Genomic DNA, 20,573 nt, shown 5'->3' with positions numbered 1-20,573 from the left:
TTAATTAACTCTTATTAAATAAATTATTCCTATTTAAAGCTAAATACTTACCTGTAAAATAAATCCTAATATAGCTACAATATAAATTATAATTATATTATAGCTATTTTAGGATTAATATTTATTTTACAGGTAACTTTGTATTTATTTTAACCAGGTACAATAGCTATTAAATAGTTAAGAACTATTTAATAGCTAAAATAGTTAAAATAATTACAAATTTACCTGTAAAATAAATCCTAACCTAAGTTACAATTAAACCTAACACCACACTATCAATAAATTAATTAAATAAAATACCTATAATTATCTACAATTAAACCTAACACTACACTATCAATAAATAAATTAAATACAATTCCTACAAATAAATACAATGAAATAAACTAACTAAAGTACAAAAAATAAAAAAGAACTAAGTTACAAAAAATAAAAAAATATTTACAAACATTAGAAATATATTACAACAATTTTAAACTAATTACACCTACTCTAAGCCCCCTAATAAAATAACAAAGCCCCCCAAAATAAAAAAATGCCCTACCCTATTCTAAATTACTAAAGTTCAAAGCTCTTTTACCTTACCAGCCCTGAACAGGGCCCTTTGCGGGGCATGCCCCAAGAAGTTCAGCTCTTTTGCCTGTAAAAAAAAACATACAATACCCCCCCCAACATTACAACCCACCACCCACATACCCCTAATCTAACCCAAACCCCCCTTAAATAAACCTAACACTAAGCCCCTGAAGATCTCCCTACCTTGAGTCGTCTTCACCCAGCCGAGCCAAATTCTTCATCCAAGCGGAGCAAGAAGAGGTCCTCCATCCGGTAGAAGTCTTCATCCAAGCGGGGCAGAAGAGGTCTTCCATCCGATTGAAGTCTTCATCCAAGATGCATCTTCTATCGTCATCCATCCGGAGCGGAGCGGCAGCATCCTGAAGACCTCCGACGCGGAACATCCATCCTGGCCAACGACTGAACGACGAATGACGGTTCCTTTAAATTATGTCATCCAAGATGGCGTCCCTCGAATTCCGATTGGCTGATAGGATTCTATCAGCCAATCGGAATTAAGGTAGGAATATTCTGATTGGCTGATGGAATCAGCCACTCAGAATCAAGTTCAATCCGATTGGATGATTGGATCCCTACATCTATGTGGTGTTATTTCAAAATAAGAAACACAAGCACACTGAGATTCAATAGCAGCATGTCATGCTATACAATGCACCATCCCTACATCTATGTGGTGTTATTTCAAAATAAGAAACAAGAGAAAATGAATCAGTTTTTAATATGGAAATATCGTATTGCACATCGTAATAAAATGTTTTTCCTTCCATAAGTATTATTCCAATTATAGTCACTAAGTTACTATTAAAGTGACCCATTATGTCTATCATGTAGATCACACTATTTCAATATTTAGAGCAGTCCAATCCAACATACCAATAAGAGATCAAAGTATTTCCTAAACAGATGAATATGCAACAATTCAGCTTTTTGCCTGTCATTACATCTATATAGCCTATTTTTAGTACGGAATCAGTATATAAACACAAAGGCTATTATCAAAGCAACTTGGATTCACTATTAGTATTATCTATGACACTTGTCATCTCCAAAAAAGAGCATTTAATATCAGCAGGTCACCACATTAATTGTTTAAGATGATACCTTTTTATTCATCAATATCTGCTATATTGCTTACTTTAAAAGCTAATCTGTTCTCTTTCATACAGGTCTTATCGCCACAAGTTCTCGGCAATATATGTTAGTAAAATAAGTTACGTGATAAATTCAAATATCATAGTCAATTCAAAAGCAATATTTCTTACTCAATATTGATCTTTATCTTCACAAATCACACATGAGAAAAATGACGGTTTTACTTGTGTTCTTGTCCTAAACAATAAGTTTCATTCATAAGACTTCAAATTGTGTAAAATACATGAATGAGAAAACAATCCTGTCCAATCATACATCCCCTCACATTAGCATAGACTATTTCACATTGAGCAATTGGCTCTTTGTAAGGAATCTCCGGATTTGCCCAATGACAACCAATAGGAACAGGAGTGCGAGCCAATAAAAAGACACAATTTTGGCCGCGCCGTACCCTTTGAAAAAGCCACGTTAGTGGCGAAACATGTTAGGGACTTGTGTGTTTGTTGTGAATGCCTCCTAACATTTTTAACTAGCAGGAAACTTGGTCTTTAATTTCTTAAAAAACTTAAGTAGTTGTAGCTATAGCTAAGTTACAAAGCCCAAAATCGGGTCGAATTTAACTTTGCTTACTTGTTATTACTTTCAACTGACACTTGCAGCAAGGCGTTGTTACAAGGTTATTAATATGGGACTAGGGGACTCTAATGCCATACCCTTAATACCCAACAAATGGTGATTATAAAGTCGCTAAACTGCAAGCTGCATTTATATAATATTGAAATAACAGTAATCATATGTAGAAGTAAAGCAGATAGTCGCTACCGATATGTATTAAGTCTGTAGAAATATCAGGGCAAATTCGCTTAACCGCAGCAATTACGTGTGGACCAAACATGCCAAATATTTAGTCTAACCTAAAGTGTTGGTAACAATATTTACAAGAGTACTGTATTTATTCTTTGCTAAAACACGCATTGAATATTTATTACAGCCAATCAAAGAATCACAGCAATCCAACAGTAATGAAAAAATACTAAAAAGTAATAGCAATACTGGATTTACTTTATAGTAATACACATTAATAATATCTCTCTTAGCGAATCCATTGATTATTAAAATCTACGAGTAAAGCAAATCAACACAGTTGTGCAATACAAGAGTGGTATAAGCAGTGCTTTGTTATAATCGTTTTAGAGCAATCAGCCACAAAACATCTCTCCAATACAATGACATAATTACAAAGTAACTTATAAAGAATCTTGCAAAAGTGTATTGCCACTATAACCAGTACATTGCAAGGAAGGTGTAACACTCCGTTTCAAATAAAATAATAAAAACTGAGATCAAGCTGAGTTCTAACTACCCTTTTTAGAACCATCTATTGGTAGATTAAGCAGCCAAAAAATATGTATTTTCAAGCATAGAAAACAACTATATATTATATAAGATCTAACTAAACATTTAATGAGATTTTAACAAATATTCAATATAAAGTACAAACGATCTTAGAATTAGATGAGATCTTATGAAACCATCAGATATATATATATTTTTTTTCCAAACTGCCAGAGAGTGCAGCAAACATTTTGGTAATATATTAAACTAAGCTGTCAGTATATTTAGACAGCAGTTGAAACAGTGACAGAATTTAGGGTGTCACTCAATTGTGGTTATAGATTGGCAGTACTGCCTACTTCATACCAAACACAGCATTTAATCCTCTATATTAGCAGTGATAAAGGATTTGCAAAAATTGCATTACAAAATTGTAATATAAGTAACAAGATAGAACACAAACCAGACATTGTTATATGCAATCCTAGATCAGCTCTAAACTGTGCAACTTTGTGTTTACTTTAAACACCTAGTAAGACCATGCCAACTCTAACTTAGAAGCATAAGAAAAGGAACAACTTATTCACTACCACAGTGGTACAAGCTCTATATACATAACGCAAATACCTAGAGGGTCAGATTAAAACAGATTCTCATAGATACTACAGACCCAACACAAATTAAATCACTTTGAAAGGTATTACAACTACTTTGATCAATTATAGAATATTGGATTATAATTAATCCGACCAAATCCTGTGTTTTTAACACTGTAAATATGTGGATTGTGTTTGTATTTTTGTTTTAAATTACCCAATAAAGGTTATATTTTAAAATTTCTAAGCACTCCTTCTCCCTATACATCCAGTCTCTATCCAATTCATGCCATCCATGATTGAGCGAAGAGTGCCACCCAGGTGTACAATTTTTTCAATCCTCGGATTGATTTTTTGTGTTTCATACACAATTTACAGTATTTGAGCAGAATATTAGCAAATGTACAATAATTGGTTAAAACAATGAAAGAGTACATAAGAGATGAAAATGCCCTGTCCAAACGGCAATGCGTACTACCATACGTAAGTGCGACCAATCCTGTTATAAAAAAATAACACATGAACTGTAAATATAATCAAAACTTTTACTGTATACTATGGTGTCCCTATTCCTTTTGCATAATCAGGAACATCACCCCTCTCATAACTAAAAAAAGAGACGCCATCTGCCTTCCAGATTCCACCCAATACTTTTGTTCCTCAAAAGGACCCAGGAGTTATATATTCAAGAATAGGACCACGTGCACAGCCCCACTTGATATGTATCTAACACCCCATGCCACCAGCAAATGCTATAATGCTACCATAGATATGGCAAAAGGTGAGGCATCCCTTTACATCCAATGGGTGGCAGCTGGCATGGGGAATATCAGCAGGGGAGGTTAGTCCAGGGAAGTTAAATAATATATAACTCTAAATATGGGTAAAGGGATGCGGGGTTGGGCGTCCTCCATCACTCTTTAAGGGGATTGTTGTACTGATTGTAGAATTTAACCTCATGTAAGCAATTTTGTTGTTCAGAAGACTATATTCCTCCACAGAAAGTAGTTCAGTCATTATAACCACATTTACCTTGTTAAAATGCTGGGGGGGTGAAATGAAATGTGATTAATGACTTTGCGCCATTAATGCCTATTTGTAGCAAATAGAGCCTAATTTTGTGGGGTACTTTTGAGATATTTTAATCAATTGACAACCAGCTTATAATGTTGCTAGCACCATGCCAATACAAGATCCATTCCATATTTATGCTTCATAGTATCTCTCGATTTCAAGAACACCAAACTCTCCTGCATCAGCAACCCGGTACATACTATTTCTATTTATTCTAGGCTTTAATTTGGTCCAGATAAACGAGTGTAGCAACCCAGGTAACTGTTGAATGTAAACTCAGGGGAGCAGAATGGGAAGTGCTTGAAGCACATTCAGTAATCTTGGAAATACTGTCATTTTGACAGAATGAATACAACCCCACCAGGTTAGAGGTTTTTCCACAAGAAGCAAAATCGCTTTGAATCTTAAGCAGTAGAGATGCAAAATTAAGATAAAAAAGCTGTGAAGGTTCAAGAGAAAGGTAGGTTCACAAATATTTAATGTTCGTGTTCTGTTGTTGCTAGAAACTCAGCCAAATGCAAGTCAATGCCTCTGATTTTTGGTTAATAATAAGAAATTTGGAGAGCTGAAAATGTGGAGAGAGAGAGGAGCACATTGTCGGCATAAAGGACTTTTATTGATTAGTGCCAATCTTGATGCCTTCAATTATTACATTTTGTGTGGCCAACATCTACATAGTAAGTTGGAAAAGGATTGGAACAGGGGGCAGCCTCGTCCCATTCCGTATATGTAAGGGGTGAGATAGAATCCCATTTGCCTGCCCTCTTGCAGTAGGAGAGGAAAACAGGCTAAAAATCATCTTAGAACTGGACCTAAAGGCCTTCAGCGTAGCATGTAAAAATCCCCAATAAATGTTGTTGAATGCATTCTCTGCATCTGTGGTGACCAGCACCGATTGGATATCTGCATATTTGGCATAGCATAGGACATGAGAGTCAACAACCTAATAGTATTAACTCTCACTTCCCTGTGTGGGACAAACTGCACCTGAATTATAATGAATTATGTAATAGAATTGAAAGGTTTTGCTTGGAGAGATAGGTTATGTTTTTTCTTAAGAATAGCTTATTTTTTAATAAATTTTCCCCTGCGAACTGCTTTGTGGGACTCCCAAAAGGAGAGAGTGGAAATTGAAGGGATTCTGTTATGCTGGAAGTATTCCTTTAGTGTTTGTGTCATACGATATTACCTATGGACGTGTCAGTAATTATTTGATCTATATAGTCAATGCAAGAGTATAAACCCCACAGATTGGAATAGAATGTATATTATTTTATGGAAACTTTGGACTTTCCACACATCTACAACTCTCAAATTTCTCAGACAGGTGAGATCCTGTAGGCCGATTTGAGTCGAGCATGAGTGCATACAAGCATAGGGTCCAATACAACATTAAGGTGTACCATTTTATACAAATTGTAAAATGGATACTCTTAATAACTTTTGGACATTAAGAGAGATCACTGATACACAATTCATTGATGTTATAAGAAGATACAGGCTATCCAGCAAGTTGATTTAAAGCTACATCCTTTATAAAATTTGTTAATTCATTGTGTCTGTATTTTCAATTTTTTTTGTTATATTTGCTAATTTTTGTTTTTGTGACACTCAATATATTATTTATGTGTATCTGCTCCTGTATTATTCATTTAGTAACTATATAGTTACAATTTATACACCACTGTTTGTTTACCTTATAGAGTTATAACATTTATATTCGACATGTGCATTTGGATCGTTCGTTAGGATCCAAATGTGGAAGAAGGAGGCCGCTCATGGCGTTTGGCTCTTTTCGGAGCCAGATTACTTCTTTTGATAGTGCAACACACTAAGATCTGTGCAAATACAGATCTTAGTGTGTTGCATTTTCACAAGAATAAATCTGTCTCGGAAAAGAGCCGAATGCCACGTGCGGCCTCTTTATTCCTCATTCGAATCAAAGGATCCAAATGCACATGTCTAATTCATATCATGTAATTGTTCACACTTGGCCATACAGCGAGAACCTTTCGCTTACCTTGGCAATCTGCACACACCAGTTGAGTAAGTCTCTGGATCCAATACGGTCTTTGTTCTCCCGCACATATTCTAGTAAGCAGCCATATGGCATAAGCTGGGTGACCAGCTGTACAGTAGATGTTAGGCAGATCCCAAGCAAACGACATACATAAGGGCTGCCCACGCCGGCCATAACATATGCTTCCTACAGAAAATACCAGGGCACAATGTTAGCACCATGGATTATTACTTAAAGGTGGTCTGACACATAAAAATTGCATTAGGTTATCTTGAAGTTAAAGCTATTTGGAATTCAGACAAAAAACCATTTTACTTCATCTTGTACAAAACTTCATTTATCTGCCTAACTTGAATGATTTTAGATTATACACTGAAGATGTTTGATCATTTTAGTTTTCCCGGCAAACAAATATGCCAGCTCAAGGCCCAAGGCAGGACAGATTCCTGCTTGGCAGTTCCAAGACCTGATGCCAACAATGATACTATCATCTTTCAATAACCTTAATTAGAAGTTTAATATATTTCTCTTAACCATAGCAATGTGCTAAGTCTCAGTACTGAGCCTGTTCTCCTGCTGCAGGGCTGGTACTTACATCTAAGATCTCCTTGTTGGCCTTGGGTGATGTGTTCTCCCGCAAGACCTTGATAGCCACAGGGATTTTGACATTCTCTCCATCTGGGATCCAAATGCCCTATAATTAAAAATAAATGTAAAAATAAATTTGATGATTAGATAGAGCGTACATTTTAAAAGAACTTTACAATTTACTTCAATTATCAAATTAGCTTTGTTCTCTTGGTAGTATTTCTTAGAGCATTATTCTAGACAGGCTGATAGGAGCTTAAGAGCGTGCACGTGTCTTTAGCATTCTATGGCAGCAGTGTTTGTTACTATAAATTGCTATAAATATTGTTACAAACACTGCTGCCAGATGGCTAAAGAGACGTGCACGCTCCTAAGCTTGTCAAGGACTACTCTTTAACAAAGGATACCAAGAGAACTAAGAAGTACATTGGAAAGATGTTTAAAATGTCATAAGTTTAAATTTTACTTCATTTTGCCAAAGCCCCACCCACCCACCCAAAATAATATTAATTTTAAGACACTTTTAAATTCACTTCTATTTTCAAATGTGATTAGTTCTCTTGGTATCCCTTGTTGAAAAAGAATACGCAAATATCCTACACTAGTGGGAGCAAGCTGCTGATTGGTGCCTGCACATTTTTGTCTCTTGTGATTGGCTAACTATATGTGTTCATCTAGCTGCCAGTAGTGCAATGCTGTTCCTTTAGCAAACGATAACAAGAGAATGAAGCAAATTTGATAATAGAAGTACATTAGAAAGTTCCAAGGCAAATGCTGCACTCTCATAAAGGTGAAAATAACTTTTATTGAGCAACGTTTCGGGGCTCCTGCCCCTTTCTCATCCACAGATTGGATTTAGAGCTTGGGGATTGCTCTGAAGGCTGGGACTCACTGAATCTATGTTTGTATTATAGTTTGGATATTCAGATATGGAGTGCATACTTACCCAATACTGTACATTGGAAAGTGGTTTAAAATTATATGTTCTATTTGAATCATGAAATAAAATGTTTCCTGTCCCTTAATAGACTGTATTAAAAGATGTCTGGGTTATGTATTTTTTTAAATAGATGCATTTTTTGCGGCTGAAAAATGTTATCTAGCCAAGTGTTTAAAAAAAAATGCTAGGATTTACCATCACTAAAAATAAACTGGAGTTTCAGTGATCACTTATTAAAAAAAGGGTGCTAAACTCTTTTACGCTGCACCTCGCTGAAGTCAGAGTCTCTGGTTGTTTATGGCACAGTGCTCTTCTGTCAATAAGGTGACGTTTCCACCTCTAAACCAATAGCCATGCTTGTCACCTGACAGTGTTCTGTATGCTAGCACGGCTATTGGTTTAGAAGTGGAAACTTCACCTCATTGGTAAACAGCGCCGTACCGTGGGTGGCCGGAGGCTCTGACTTTAGCAAGTAGCCACAGCACAGACAGGGTGAGTTTAGCAATCTTTGTTTAATAAGTTATCAATGAAACTCCAGTTTATTTTTAGTGATGATAAATCCTAGCGTTTTTTTAAACGCTCAGATTTACCATGAGTTTAAGGACTAGTAGTGAAAGTTAAAGTGCCATAAAACATGTTAAGATCTGTGCATATCCTAAAAGGGCTAATTAAGTAAAAATAAAATTTATGCTTACCTGATAAATGTCTTTCTTTCCGGACATGGAGAGTCCACAACGTCATTCCAATTACAAGTGGGATATTCACTCTTGGCCAGCAGGAGGAGGCAAAGAGCACCCCAGCAAAGCTGTTAAGTGTCACTTCCCTTACCCATAACCCCAGTCATTCAGCCGAAGGGAAATGTAAAAAGAAGATAACACAAAGGTGTAGAGGTGGGGTCGTGGACCATGTCCGGAAAGAAAGAAATTTATCAGGTAAGTATACATTTTATTTTCTTTCCTAAGACATGGAGAGTCCACAACGTTCCAATTACTAGTGGGAACCAATACCCAAGCTAGAGGACACGGAATGAACCGGGAGGGAGAGCAAGACAGGCAGACCTAAACTGAAGGCACCACCGCTTGAAGAACCTTTCTCCCAAAAGAGGCCTCAGTCGAGACAAGAGTATCAAATTTGGAAAAAGTATGCAGAGAGGACCATGTTGCAGCCTTGCAAATCTGTTCAACAGAAGCTTCATTTTTGAAAGCCCAAGAAGAGGAGACAACCCTAGTAGAATGAGCTGTAATTCTATCAGGAGGCTGCTGTTAAGCGTCTCATAAGCAAAACGAATCATACTTCTCAACCAGAGGGAAAGAGAAGTAGAAATGGCCTTACGCTTTCCTGGGAAACAAACAAACAGGGCAGAAGAATGGCAAAAATCCTTAGTAGCCTGTAGGTAGAATTTTAGAGCGCGCACAACATCCAAGTTATGCAACAGAAGCTCCTTTTTAGAAGAAGGATTAGGACAGAGAGAAGGAACAACAATTTCCTTATTAATATTTCTATCCGAAACCACCTTAGGAAGAAACCCCAATTTAGTACGAAGGACCACCTTAACCGCATGAAAAATAAGGTAAGGGGAATCCCACTGTAAGGCCAAGAGTTCAGAAACTCTCCGAGCAGAAGAAATAGCAATAAGAAAACAAAACCTTCCAAGATAACAACTTAATATCTATGGATTGCATTGGCTCAAACGGAGCCTGCTGCAAAACTCTAAGAACTAGGCTCCAAGGAGGAGCAACAGCTTTAAACACAGGCCTGATTCTGACCAGGGCCTGACAAAAAGATTGAACATCTGGCACATTCGCCAGACACTTATGTAAAAGAATGGATAATGCAGAAATCTGACCTTTCAGATAACTGACTGACAACCCCTTCTCTAGACCTTCCTGGAGACAAAATTCAAGGAATCCTGACCCTACTCCAAGAGTAGCCCTTCAATTCACACCAATAAAGGTATTTACGCCATGCCTTATGGTAAATTTTACGAGTAAAAGGCTTGCAAGCCTTAAGCATGGTATCAATGACCAATTAAGAAAACCCACGCTTAGCCAGAACTAAACGTTCAATCTCCAAGCAGTCAACTTCAGAAAAACGAGATTTGGATGGAGGAAAGGACCCTGAGTTAGAAGGTCCTTCCTCAGAGGTAACCTCCAAGGAGGAAGAGATGACATCTTTACTAGGTCTGCAAACCAGATCCTGTGAGGCCATGCAAGAGCTATTTGAATTACTGATGCTCTCTCCTGTTTGATACGAGCAATGACTCGTGGAAGGAGCGCAAACGGAATAAACAGGTATGCTAGACCGAAATTCCAAGGAACCGCTAGAGCAACTATAAGGGTGGCCTGAGGATCTCTTGACCTTCAACCGTACCTTGAAAGCTTGGCATTCTGACGAGACGCCATCAGATCCAATTCTGGTACCCCCTACTTGAGGGTTAACCTGGAGAACACCTACAGATGACCCACTCCCTGGGATGAAAAGTCTGTCTGCTCAGAAAATCCGCCTCCCAGTAGTCCACTCCTGGAATGTGGATGGCAGATAGAAGACAATTGTGGGCTTCCGCCCACTGAATAATCTAAGCCACCTCCTTCATGGCCAAGAAACTCAGAGTTCCTCCCTGGTGGTTGATGTAAACAACTGAGGTGATGTTGTCTGACTGGAACCTGATAACCCGGGCTAAGGACAACTGAGGCCAAGCCATCAGAGCATTGAAAATCGCTCTCAACTCCAAGATGTTTATGGGGAGAGAAGACTCCTCCTAAGTCCATAGGCCCTGAGCCTTTAACGAGTCCCAGATTGCTCCCCAGCCTAGCAGGCTGGCGTCCGTGGTCACAATTACCCAGGAGGGTATCCAGAAGCATGTGCACTGAGACAGATGATCCTGAGAAATCCACCACGAGAGAGTCTCTTGTCAACTGGTCCAGATCTGAATGGTCTCCGTTCCATTGTCTGAGCATGCATAATTGCAGAGCTCTCAAATGGAATTGAGCAAAGGGAATGATTTCCATGGAAGCGACAATCAGAACAATTACCTCCATTCATTGAGCCACTGATGGCCGAACAGTAGACTGTAGTGTGAGGCAAGAGGAGAGAAGTTTGGATTTTCTGACCTCCGTCAGAAAAATCTTCATAGATAGGGACTCTATGATGGTCCCTAAGAAACACATCCTTGTAGCTGGAACAAGGGAACTCTTCTCCAGATTCAGTTTCCATCTGTGGGAACGTAGAAAAGACAACAAGAACTCGGTATGAGAGTTTGCTAGTTGAAAAGATGGCGCCTGAACCAATATGTCATCCAGGTAAGGCGCCAGCGCAATTCCGTGAGACCTGACAACTGCTTAGAGAGCCCCCAGAACCTTTGTGAAAATTCTGGAAGCTGTGACAAGGCCAAACGGAATAGCAATAAATTGAAAGTGCTTGTCTAGAAAAGCGAATCTCAGGAACTGGTGATGATCCCTGTGGATGGGAACATAAAGATATGCGTCCTTCAGGTATATGGTTGTCATGAACTGACCCTCTTGGACCAAAGGAAGAATGGAACGAATGGTTTCCATTTTGAAGGACAGTACTCTGAGAAACTTGTTGAGACACTTGTTTTAATCCCACTTGATTCAATTCCGGACCGGGGGCAGACCCTTCATGCTGACTTAGTCTCAAGATGAGGGCTTTTTTGATTGCTTCCCCTTATTCCAAGCCTGATTGGGTCTCCAAGAGGACTTAGACTGCTCCTGTTTGGGAACGAAAATTAGAACTTTGACATCCCTTAGGTCTTTTCTTCATGTCTTGTGGTAGAAAGGACCCCTTTCCATCCGTAATTTCAGAAATTATCTCCGCCAGACCAAGACCAAACAGGGTCTTACTCTTGTAAGGTAGTGACAGGAGCTTGGACTTGGAGGTAACATCAGCTGACCAAGATTTTAACCACAGAGCCCTGCAGACTAGGACAGTGAAGCCAGACATCTTGGCTCCCAGTCTAATGACTTGCATGTTAGCATCAGAGATAAAGGGATTGGCTAGCTTTAGAGCCTTAGGGGGGTAGTTATCAACGTGTCAACTTTCCTGCCTTCGCCGTCCCAATACGCCCGCCTAAGCTCGCCTCACAGCGCCGCCGCGGACCTGAAAAATTTCGCCTAAGTTATCAAATAAAGCTGTCAAAAATCCGCGCACCAAGTACGGGGCGATGAGCAGCGGACTGTGAGAGTTATCACTCATCCGATCTCGCTTCTCTTCGGCTTTTTCCCAGCTTTATTGCTAGCCTGTCACTAAGCACTCACACTAAACTGCACTGTTCTACCCCCTATACCGGCACCCCCGGAGCCCCACGCAACTAAATAAAGTTACTAACCCCTAAACCGCCGCTCCTAGACCCTGCCGCAACTCTGATAAATGTATTAACCCCTAAACCGCCGCTCCCGGACACCGCTGCCACCTACATTATACCTAGTAACCCCTATCCTGCCCACCCTATACCGTCGCCCTCTATAATAAAGTTATTAACCCCTATCCTGCTGATCCCGTACCTCGCCGCAACTAAAGAAATAGTTTAACCCCTAAACCGCCGCTCCCTGAACCCGCCGCAACCTATATTAAATTTATTAACCCCTATCCTGCCCCCCCTACACCGTCGCCACCTATAATAAATTTATTAACCCCTATCCTGCCCCCCACTACACCGCCGCCACTGTAATAAAATTATTAAACCTTAAACCTAAGTCTAACACTAACCCTAACACCCCCCTAACTTAAATATTAATTAAATAAATCTAAATAATATTTCTATTATGAACTAAATTAATCCTATTTAAAACTAAATACTTACCTTTAAAATAAACCCTAATATAGCTACAATATAAATAATAATTATATTGTAGCTATCTTAGGATTTATTTTTATTTTACAGGTAACTTTCAATTTATTTTAACTAGGTACAATAGCTATTAAATAGTTATTAACTATTTAATAGCTTACCTAGCTAAAATAAAGAGAAATTAACCTGTAAAATAAAAACTAACCTAAGTTACAATTACACCTAACACTACACTATACTTTAATAAATTATTCCTATTTAAAACTAAATACTTACCTGTAAAATAAACCCTAAGATAGCTACAATATAATTAATAATTACATTTTAGCTATCTTATGATTTATATTTATTTTACAGGTAACTTTGTATTTATTTTAGCTAGTTAGAATAGTTATTAAATAGTTATTAACTATTTAATAACTACCTAGCTAAAAGAAATACAAAATTACCTGTAAAATAAATCCTAACCTAAGTTACAATTAAACCTAACACTACACTATCATTACATTAATTAAATAAATTACCTACAAATAACTACAATTAAATACAATTACATAAACTAACTAAAGTACAAAAAATAAAAAAAGCTAAGTTACAAAAAATAAAAAAAATAAGTTACAAACATTTTAAAAATATTACAACAATTTTAAGTTACTTACACATAATCTAAGCCCCTTAATAAAATAACAAACCCCCCCAAAATAAAAAAATGCCCTACCCTATTCTAAATTAAAAAAGTTCAAAGCTCTTTTACCTGTTCCGATCAGCCAATAGAATGCAAGCTCAATCTGATTGGCTGATTGGATCAGCCAATCGGATTGAACTTGAATCTGATTGGCTGATTCAATCAGCCAATCAGATTTTTCCTACCTTAATTCCGATTGGCTGATAGAATCCTATCAGCCAATCGGAATTGAAGGGACGCCATCTTGGATGACGTCCCTTAAAGGAGCCTTCATTCGTCGGTAGTCCGTCGGTAAAGAAGGATGTTCCGCATCGGCGGGATGAAGATTGAAGACCCCGCTTTGAAGATGACATCGCCCGGATAGAAGACTTCTTCAGCGCCTCTTGGAAGATGACATCGCCCGGATGGAAGAATTCTTCAGCGCCGCTTGGAGGATCACTTCATCGGATGGAAGATTTCTTCAGCACCGCTTGGAGGATAACTTCTTCCGCTCCGGGTCTCCTCTTCGGTTCCATCGCTGCTCGGCTGAGTGAAGACAAGGTAGGATGATCTTCAGGGGATTAGTGTTAGGTTATTTTAAGGGGGGGTTGGGTTAGATTAGGGGTATGTGGGTGGTGGGTTTTAATGTTGGGGGGGTTGTATTTTTCTTTTACAGGCAAAAGAGCTGAATTCTTTGGGGTATGCCCCACAAATGGCCCTTTTAAGGGCTGGTAAGGTAAAAGAGCTTTGAACTTTTTTAATTTAGAATAGGGTAGGGCATTTTTTTATTTTGGGGGGGTTTGTTATTTTATTAGGGGGCTTAGATTAGGTGTAAGTAGCTTAAAATTGTTGTAATATTTTTAAAATGTTTGTAACTTATTTTTTTTATTTTTTGTAACTTAGCTTTTTTTTATTTTTTTGTACTTTAGTTAGTTTATGTAATTGTATTTAATTGTAGTTATTTGTAGGTAATTTATTTAATTAATGTAATGATAGTGTAGTGTTAGGTTTAATTGTAACTTAGGTTAGGATTTATTTTACAGGTAATTTTGTATTTCTTTTAGCTAGGTAGTTATTAAATAGTTAATAACTATTTAATAACTATTCTAACTAGCTAAAATAAATACAAAGTTACCTGTAAAATAAATATAAATCCTAAGATAGCTACAATGTAATTATTAATTATATTGTAGCTATCTTAGGGTTTATTTTACAGGTAAGTATTTAGTTTTAAATAGGAATAATTTATTAAAGTATAGTGTAGTGTTAGGTGTAATTGTAACTTAGGTTAGTTTTTATTTTACAGGTTAATTTCTCTATTTTAGCTAGGTAAGCTATTAAATAGTTAATAACTATTTAATAGCTATTGTACCTAGTTAAAATAAATTGAAATTTGCCTGTAAAATAAAAATAAATCCTAACATAGCTACAATATAATTATTATTTATATTGTAGCTATATTAGGGTTTATTTTAAAGGTAAGTATTTAGTTTTAAATAGGATTAATTTAGTTCATAATAGAAATATTATTTAGATTTATTTAATTAATATTTAGGGTTAGTGTTAGACTTAGGTTTAGGGGTTAATACATTTATTACAGTGGCGGCGATGTAGTAGGGGGCAGGATAGGTGTTAATAAATGTATTATAGGTGGCGATGGTGTAGGGGGGGCAGATTAGGGGTTAATAAATTTAATATAGGTTGCGGCAGGGTCCGGGAGCGGCGGTTTAGGGGTTAATACATTTATTATAGTTGCGGCGGGCTCCGGGAGCGGCGGTTAAGGGGTTAATACATATATTATAGTTGTGGTGGGCTCCGGGAGCGGCGGTTTAGGGGTTAATATGTATAGAGTAGCTTGCGGTGGGCTCCGGGAGCGGCGGTTTAGGGGTTAATACATATATTATAGTTGTGGTGGGCTCCGGGAGCGGCGGTTAAGGGGTTAATATGTATAGAGTAGCTTGCGGTGGGCTCCGGGAGCGGAGGTTTAGGGGTTAATATGTATAGAGTAGCTTGCGGTGGGCTCCGGGAGCGGCGGTTTAGGGGTAATACATATATTATAGTTGCGGTGGGCTCCGGGAGCGGCGGTTTAGGGGTTAATATGTATAGAGTAGCTTGCGGTGGGCTCCGGGAGCGGCGGTTTAGGGGTTAATATGTATAGAGTAGCTTGCGGTGGGCTCCGGGAGCGGCGGTTTAGGGGTTAATATGTATACAGTAGCTTGCGGTGGGCTCCGGGAGCAGCGGTTTAGGGGGTAATAACTTTATTTAGTTGCAGCGGTGTAGGGGGACAGATTAGTGGTGTTTAGACTCGGGGTACATGTTAGGGTGTTAGGTGTAGACAGCTCCCATAGAAATCAATGGGATGTCTGGCAGCAGCGAACTTGTACTTTCGCTATGGTCAGACTCCCATTGATTCCTATGGGATCCACCGCCTCTAGGGCGGCGGATTGAAAACCAGGTACGCTGGGCCGGAAAAGTGCCGAGCGTACCTGCTAGTTTTTTGATAACTAGCAAAAGTAGTCATATTGTGCCGTACTTGTGTGCGGAACATCTGTAGTGACGTAAGAATCGATCTGTGTCGGACTGAGTCCGGCGGATCGAAGTTTACGTCACAAAATTCTACTTTTGCCGGTCTCTAGCCTTTGATAACTAAGGCGAATCAGCCTCGCCACAAATACGCTGCGGAATTCCAGCATATTTGAGGTTGACGGCTTGATAACTAGGCCCCTTAATCCTATCTTGGATCTCCTCCATCGAAAGTTCCTCTAAAATCAATTCGGACAAGGCATTGAACCAATAAGATAAGATGCTGCACTTGCTACTCTGGCAATACAAACTGCAGGTTGCCATTGTAGACCCTAATGAACATACATTTTCTTTAAATAAGCCTCCAGCTTTTTGTCCATGGGATCCTTAAAAGAACAGCTATCCTCAATAAGGATCGTGGTTCTCTTAGCCAGAGTAGAAATAGCCCCTTCTACATTAGGCACTGCGCACCATGAGTCTCGTATGGAGTCAGCAACAGGAAACATCTTTTTAAAAACTGGATACAGAGAGAAAGGTATCACTGGCTTATCTCATTCCTATGCAATGATCTCTGACACACGGTCTGGAACAGGAAACACCTCCACAGAGGAAGGAACATCATAGTATTTATAAAGCTTACTAGATTTCTTAGGGTTGACAGCGACAGAAGAATCAGAGTCGTCCAAAGTAGCCAGGACCTCCTTTAGCAGTAAATGAAGGTGTTCAAGCTTAAATCTGAAGTTTACTTCTTCAGAATCTGTCAAAAGGATTTATACTGTCCGAATCTGAGATTTCACCCTCAGAAGCTACCGAGGCGTCCTCCTCATCAGACTTATGAAGGAGGTCAACCTTCGCAGCAGCAGACGAGACAGATACCTTACACTCTCTAGATTTCCTCTGGCACTTCCCCATCATGGGAAAAGCAGATAAAGCTGCAGATACCGCAGAAGATATCTGAGATGCTAAATCTATTGGCAAATAAACTCCTCCAGGAGGCTGAGAGGAACTGCAGGGCACTGTATTGAGGCTTGGAACGTGTGAGGAGAAAGCTGTGGCACTGCCTGAACAGCAACATCCAGAGAGACATTAGGCTCAGAAACAAGTAATTTATCTTTGCATTTCAATGTCTTTTCAAAACATGAAGAACAAAATTGCATAGGCAAAACAATTTGGGCCTCTAGAAACAATAAACATCTATCCATAGAAACAGACTCCTGTTCCAAGTCCATAGCTGAATTAATTCCCCAAAATGATTGGAATGACTGGAATGACACAAACCTTGAAAATGACACTGACTTTAGCAAGAAAAACATTTTATTCCCTCAGAGCGCACACACACTCAGATTAATCCATTAAAACCGATCGTCAAAGGAGCAGTCACAGAAGAAGCTGACACAGTAATCTCTCAGTAAAGTCTCAAGCGGATGAGCGGTGAGTCTTATGACCGGAATAAAAAGAAACTGTGCAGCAAGCTAAAAGCGCGCGTTTCTTAGAAAACTGCTGTGTAAGACCGGAGATTCATGCTGACTTAGTCTATAACTGAGGAGCCCAACATCTGCAAATCCCCAATAAAATAAAAAAATAACATAAGTCTCAGAGCTGAAAATTATATTTTATCAGCCACAGAGTAAATGTCCCATAAACAGTAAGGGAAGATTAACCCTTTAGTCTTCACACATACAATAAGTGCCTGCACACTGCCCAAGTAAATCCTATATAAAGGATTAAACATGTCCCAAAGAAATACTGCAGAAAAATCTTCTCAAGTGCAAGTCTCCAAGACCTAGAAGACAAAAGCACTTACCTGCAAATCCAGCTGTCGGGCAAAAAGACAGCTCACAAGGCGTGAAAGGACACATACTCCTTACAGAGACCTGTAGAAAAAACTGAATTTATGTTTACCTGATAAATTTCTTTCTCCTACGGTGTATCCGGTCCACGGCTTCATCCTTACTTGTGGGATATTCTCAATCCCTACAGAAAGTGGCAAAGAGAGCACACAGCAAAGCTGTCCATATAGCTCCCCTCAGGCTCCGCCCCCCCAGTCATTCGACCGACGGTTAGGAGAAAAAGGAGAACCATAAGGTGCAGTGGTGACTGTAGTTTATAAAAATAAATTTAAACCTGACTAAAATGCCAGGGTGGGCCGTGGACCGGATACACCGTAGGAGAAAGAAATTTATCAGGTAAACATAAATTCTGTTTTCTCCTACATTGGTGTATCCGGTCCACGGCTTCATCCTTACTTGTGGGAACCAATACCAAAGCTTTAGGACACGGATGAAGGGAGGGAACAAGTCAGGTAACCTAAACGGAAGGCACCACTGCTTGCAAAACCTGTCTCCCAAAAATAGCCTCCGAAGAAGCAAAAGTATCGAATTTGTAAAATTTGGCAAATGTATGCAGTGAAGACCAAGTCGCTGCCTTACAGATCTGTTCAACAGAAGCCTCATTCTTGAAAGCCCAAGTGGAAGCCACAGCTCTAGTAGAGTGAGCTGTAATTCGTTCAGGAGGCTGCCTTCCAGCAGTCTCATAAGCCAACCGGATGATGCTTTTCAGCCAGAAAGACAGAGAGGTCGCAGTCGCCTTTTGACCTCTCCTCTTACCAGAATAGACGAAAAACAAGGACGAAGTTTGTCTGAAATCTTTAGTTGCTTTTAGGTAAAACTTCAAAGCACGAACCACATCGAGATTGTGTAACAGACGTTCCTTGTTAGAAGCTGGGTTAGGACACAGAGAAGGAACAACTATTTCCTGGTTAATATTCTTATTGGAAACCACTTTTGGAAGAAAACCAGGTTTGGTACGTAAAATGACCTTATCTGTATGAAACACCAGATAGGGTGAATTACACTGCAAAGCAGACAATTCAGAAACTCTTCTAGCGGAAGAGATAGCAACCAAAAACAAAACTTTCCAAGATAGTAACTTAATATCTATGGAATGTAGAGGTTCAAACGGAACCACCTGAAGAACTGAAAGAACTAGATTTAGACTCCATGGAGGAGCCACAGGTCTGTAGACAGGCTTGATTCTGACTACAGCCTGCACAAACTCCTGAACATCTGGCATTGCTGCCAGACGTTTGTGTAACAAAACAGACAGAGCTGATATCTGTCCTTTTAAGGAACTAGCTGACAAACCTTTCTCCAATCCTTCTTGGAGAAAAGCTAAAATCCTTGGAATCCTAATCTTACTCCATGAGTAACCCTTGGATTCGCACCAACAAAGATATTTCCGCCATATCTTATGGTAAATTTTCCTAGTGACAGGCTTTCTAGCCTGAATCAGGGTATCTATAACTGAATCCGAAAACCCACGCTTAGCTAGAATCAAGCGTTCAATCTCCAAGCAGTCAGTTGCAGAGAGACTAGGTTTGGATGTACGAATGGACCTTGAATTAGAAGGTCCTGCCTCAAAGGTAGCTTCCATGGTGGAACCGATGACATATTCACCAGGTCTGCATACCAGGTCCTGCGTGGCCACGCAGGAGCTATCAGAATTACCGAAGCCTTCTCCTGTTTGATCCTGGCTACTAGCCGTGGGAGAAGAGGAAACGGTGGAAAGACATAAGCTAGATTGAACGACCAAGGCGCTGCTAAGGCATCTACCAGTGTCGCCTTGGGATCCCTGGACCTGGACCCGTAACATGGAACTTTTGAGTTCTGACGTGACGCCATCAGATCCAGATCCGGAATGCCCCATAGTTGAGTTAACTGGGCAAAAACCTCCGGGTGAAGTTCCCACTCCCCCGGATGGAAAGTCTGACGACTCAGATAATCCGCTTCCCAGTTGTCCACTCCTGGGATGTGAATTGCTGATAGATGGCAGGAGCGATCCTCTGCCCATTTCATGATCTTGGATACCTCTCTCATCGCCAGGGAACTCTTCGTTCCCCCCTGATGATTGATGTACGCTACAGTCGTCATGTTGTCCGACTGAAATCTGATGAATCTGGCCTCCGCTAGTTGAGGCCATGCCTGGAGCGCATTGAATATCGCTCTCAATTCCAATATGTTTATCGGGAGAAGAGATTCTTCCCGAGACCATAGACCCTGAGCCTTCAGGGACTCCCCGACCACGCCCCAGCCCAAAAGACTGGCGTCGGTCATGACGATGATCCACTCCGGTCTGCGGAAACTCATTCCCTGAGACAGGTGATCTAGAGATAGCCACCAGAGGAGTGAATCTCTGGTTTTCTGGCCCATTTGAATCTGGGGAGACAAGTCTGCATAATCCCCATTCCACTGTTTGAGCATGAACAGTTGCAATGGTCTTAAATGAATTCGAGCAAAAGGAACCACGTCCATTGCCGCAACCATTAGTCCTATTACCTCCATGCACTGAGCTATGGAGGG

The 20,573-nt window shown here is 39.5% G+C and overlaps 1 protein-coding gene across 1 annotated transcript in view; it reads right to left on the bottom strand.

The window, feature by feature from the left end:
- ERBB2 (erb-b2 receptor tyrosine kinase 2) overlaps positions 1-20,573 on the bottom strand; it is a 202,807-nt gene that overhangs the window by 20,321 nt on the left and 161,913 nt on the right. Inside the window, exons 19-20 of the mRNA XM_053698075.1 lie at positions 7,289-7,387; positions 6,694-6,879 (exon numbers count right to left, since the gene is read on the bottom strand). Coding sequence (XP_053554050.1) covers positions 6,694-6,879; positions 7,289-7,387 — 285 coding nt within the window. The remainder of the gene's footprint in view (positions 1-6,693; positions 6,880-7,288; positions 7,388-20,573) is intronic.

Source organism: Bombina bombina, chromosome 1 (genome assembly GCF_027579735.1).
Source record: "Bombina bombina isolate aBomBom1 chromosome 1, aBomBom1.pri, whole genome shotgun sequence".
Taxonomy (NCBI): domain Eukaryota; kingdom Metazoa; phylum Chordata; class Amphibia; order Anura; family Bombinatoridae; genus Bombina; species Bombina bombina.
The sequence above is the reverse complement of the archived record's forward strand: the minus strand, read 5'-3'. Positions and strand labels throughout refer to the sequence as shown.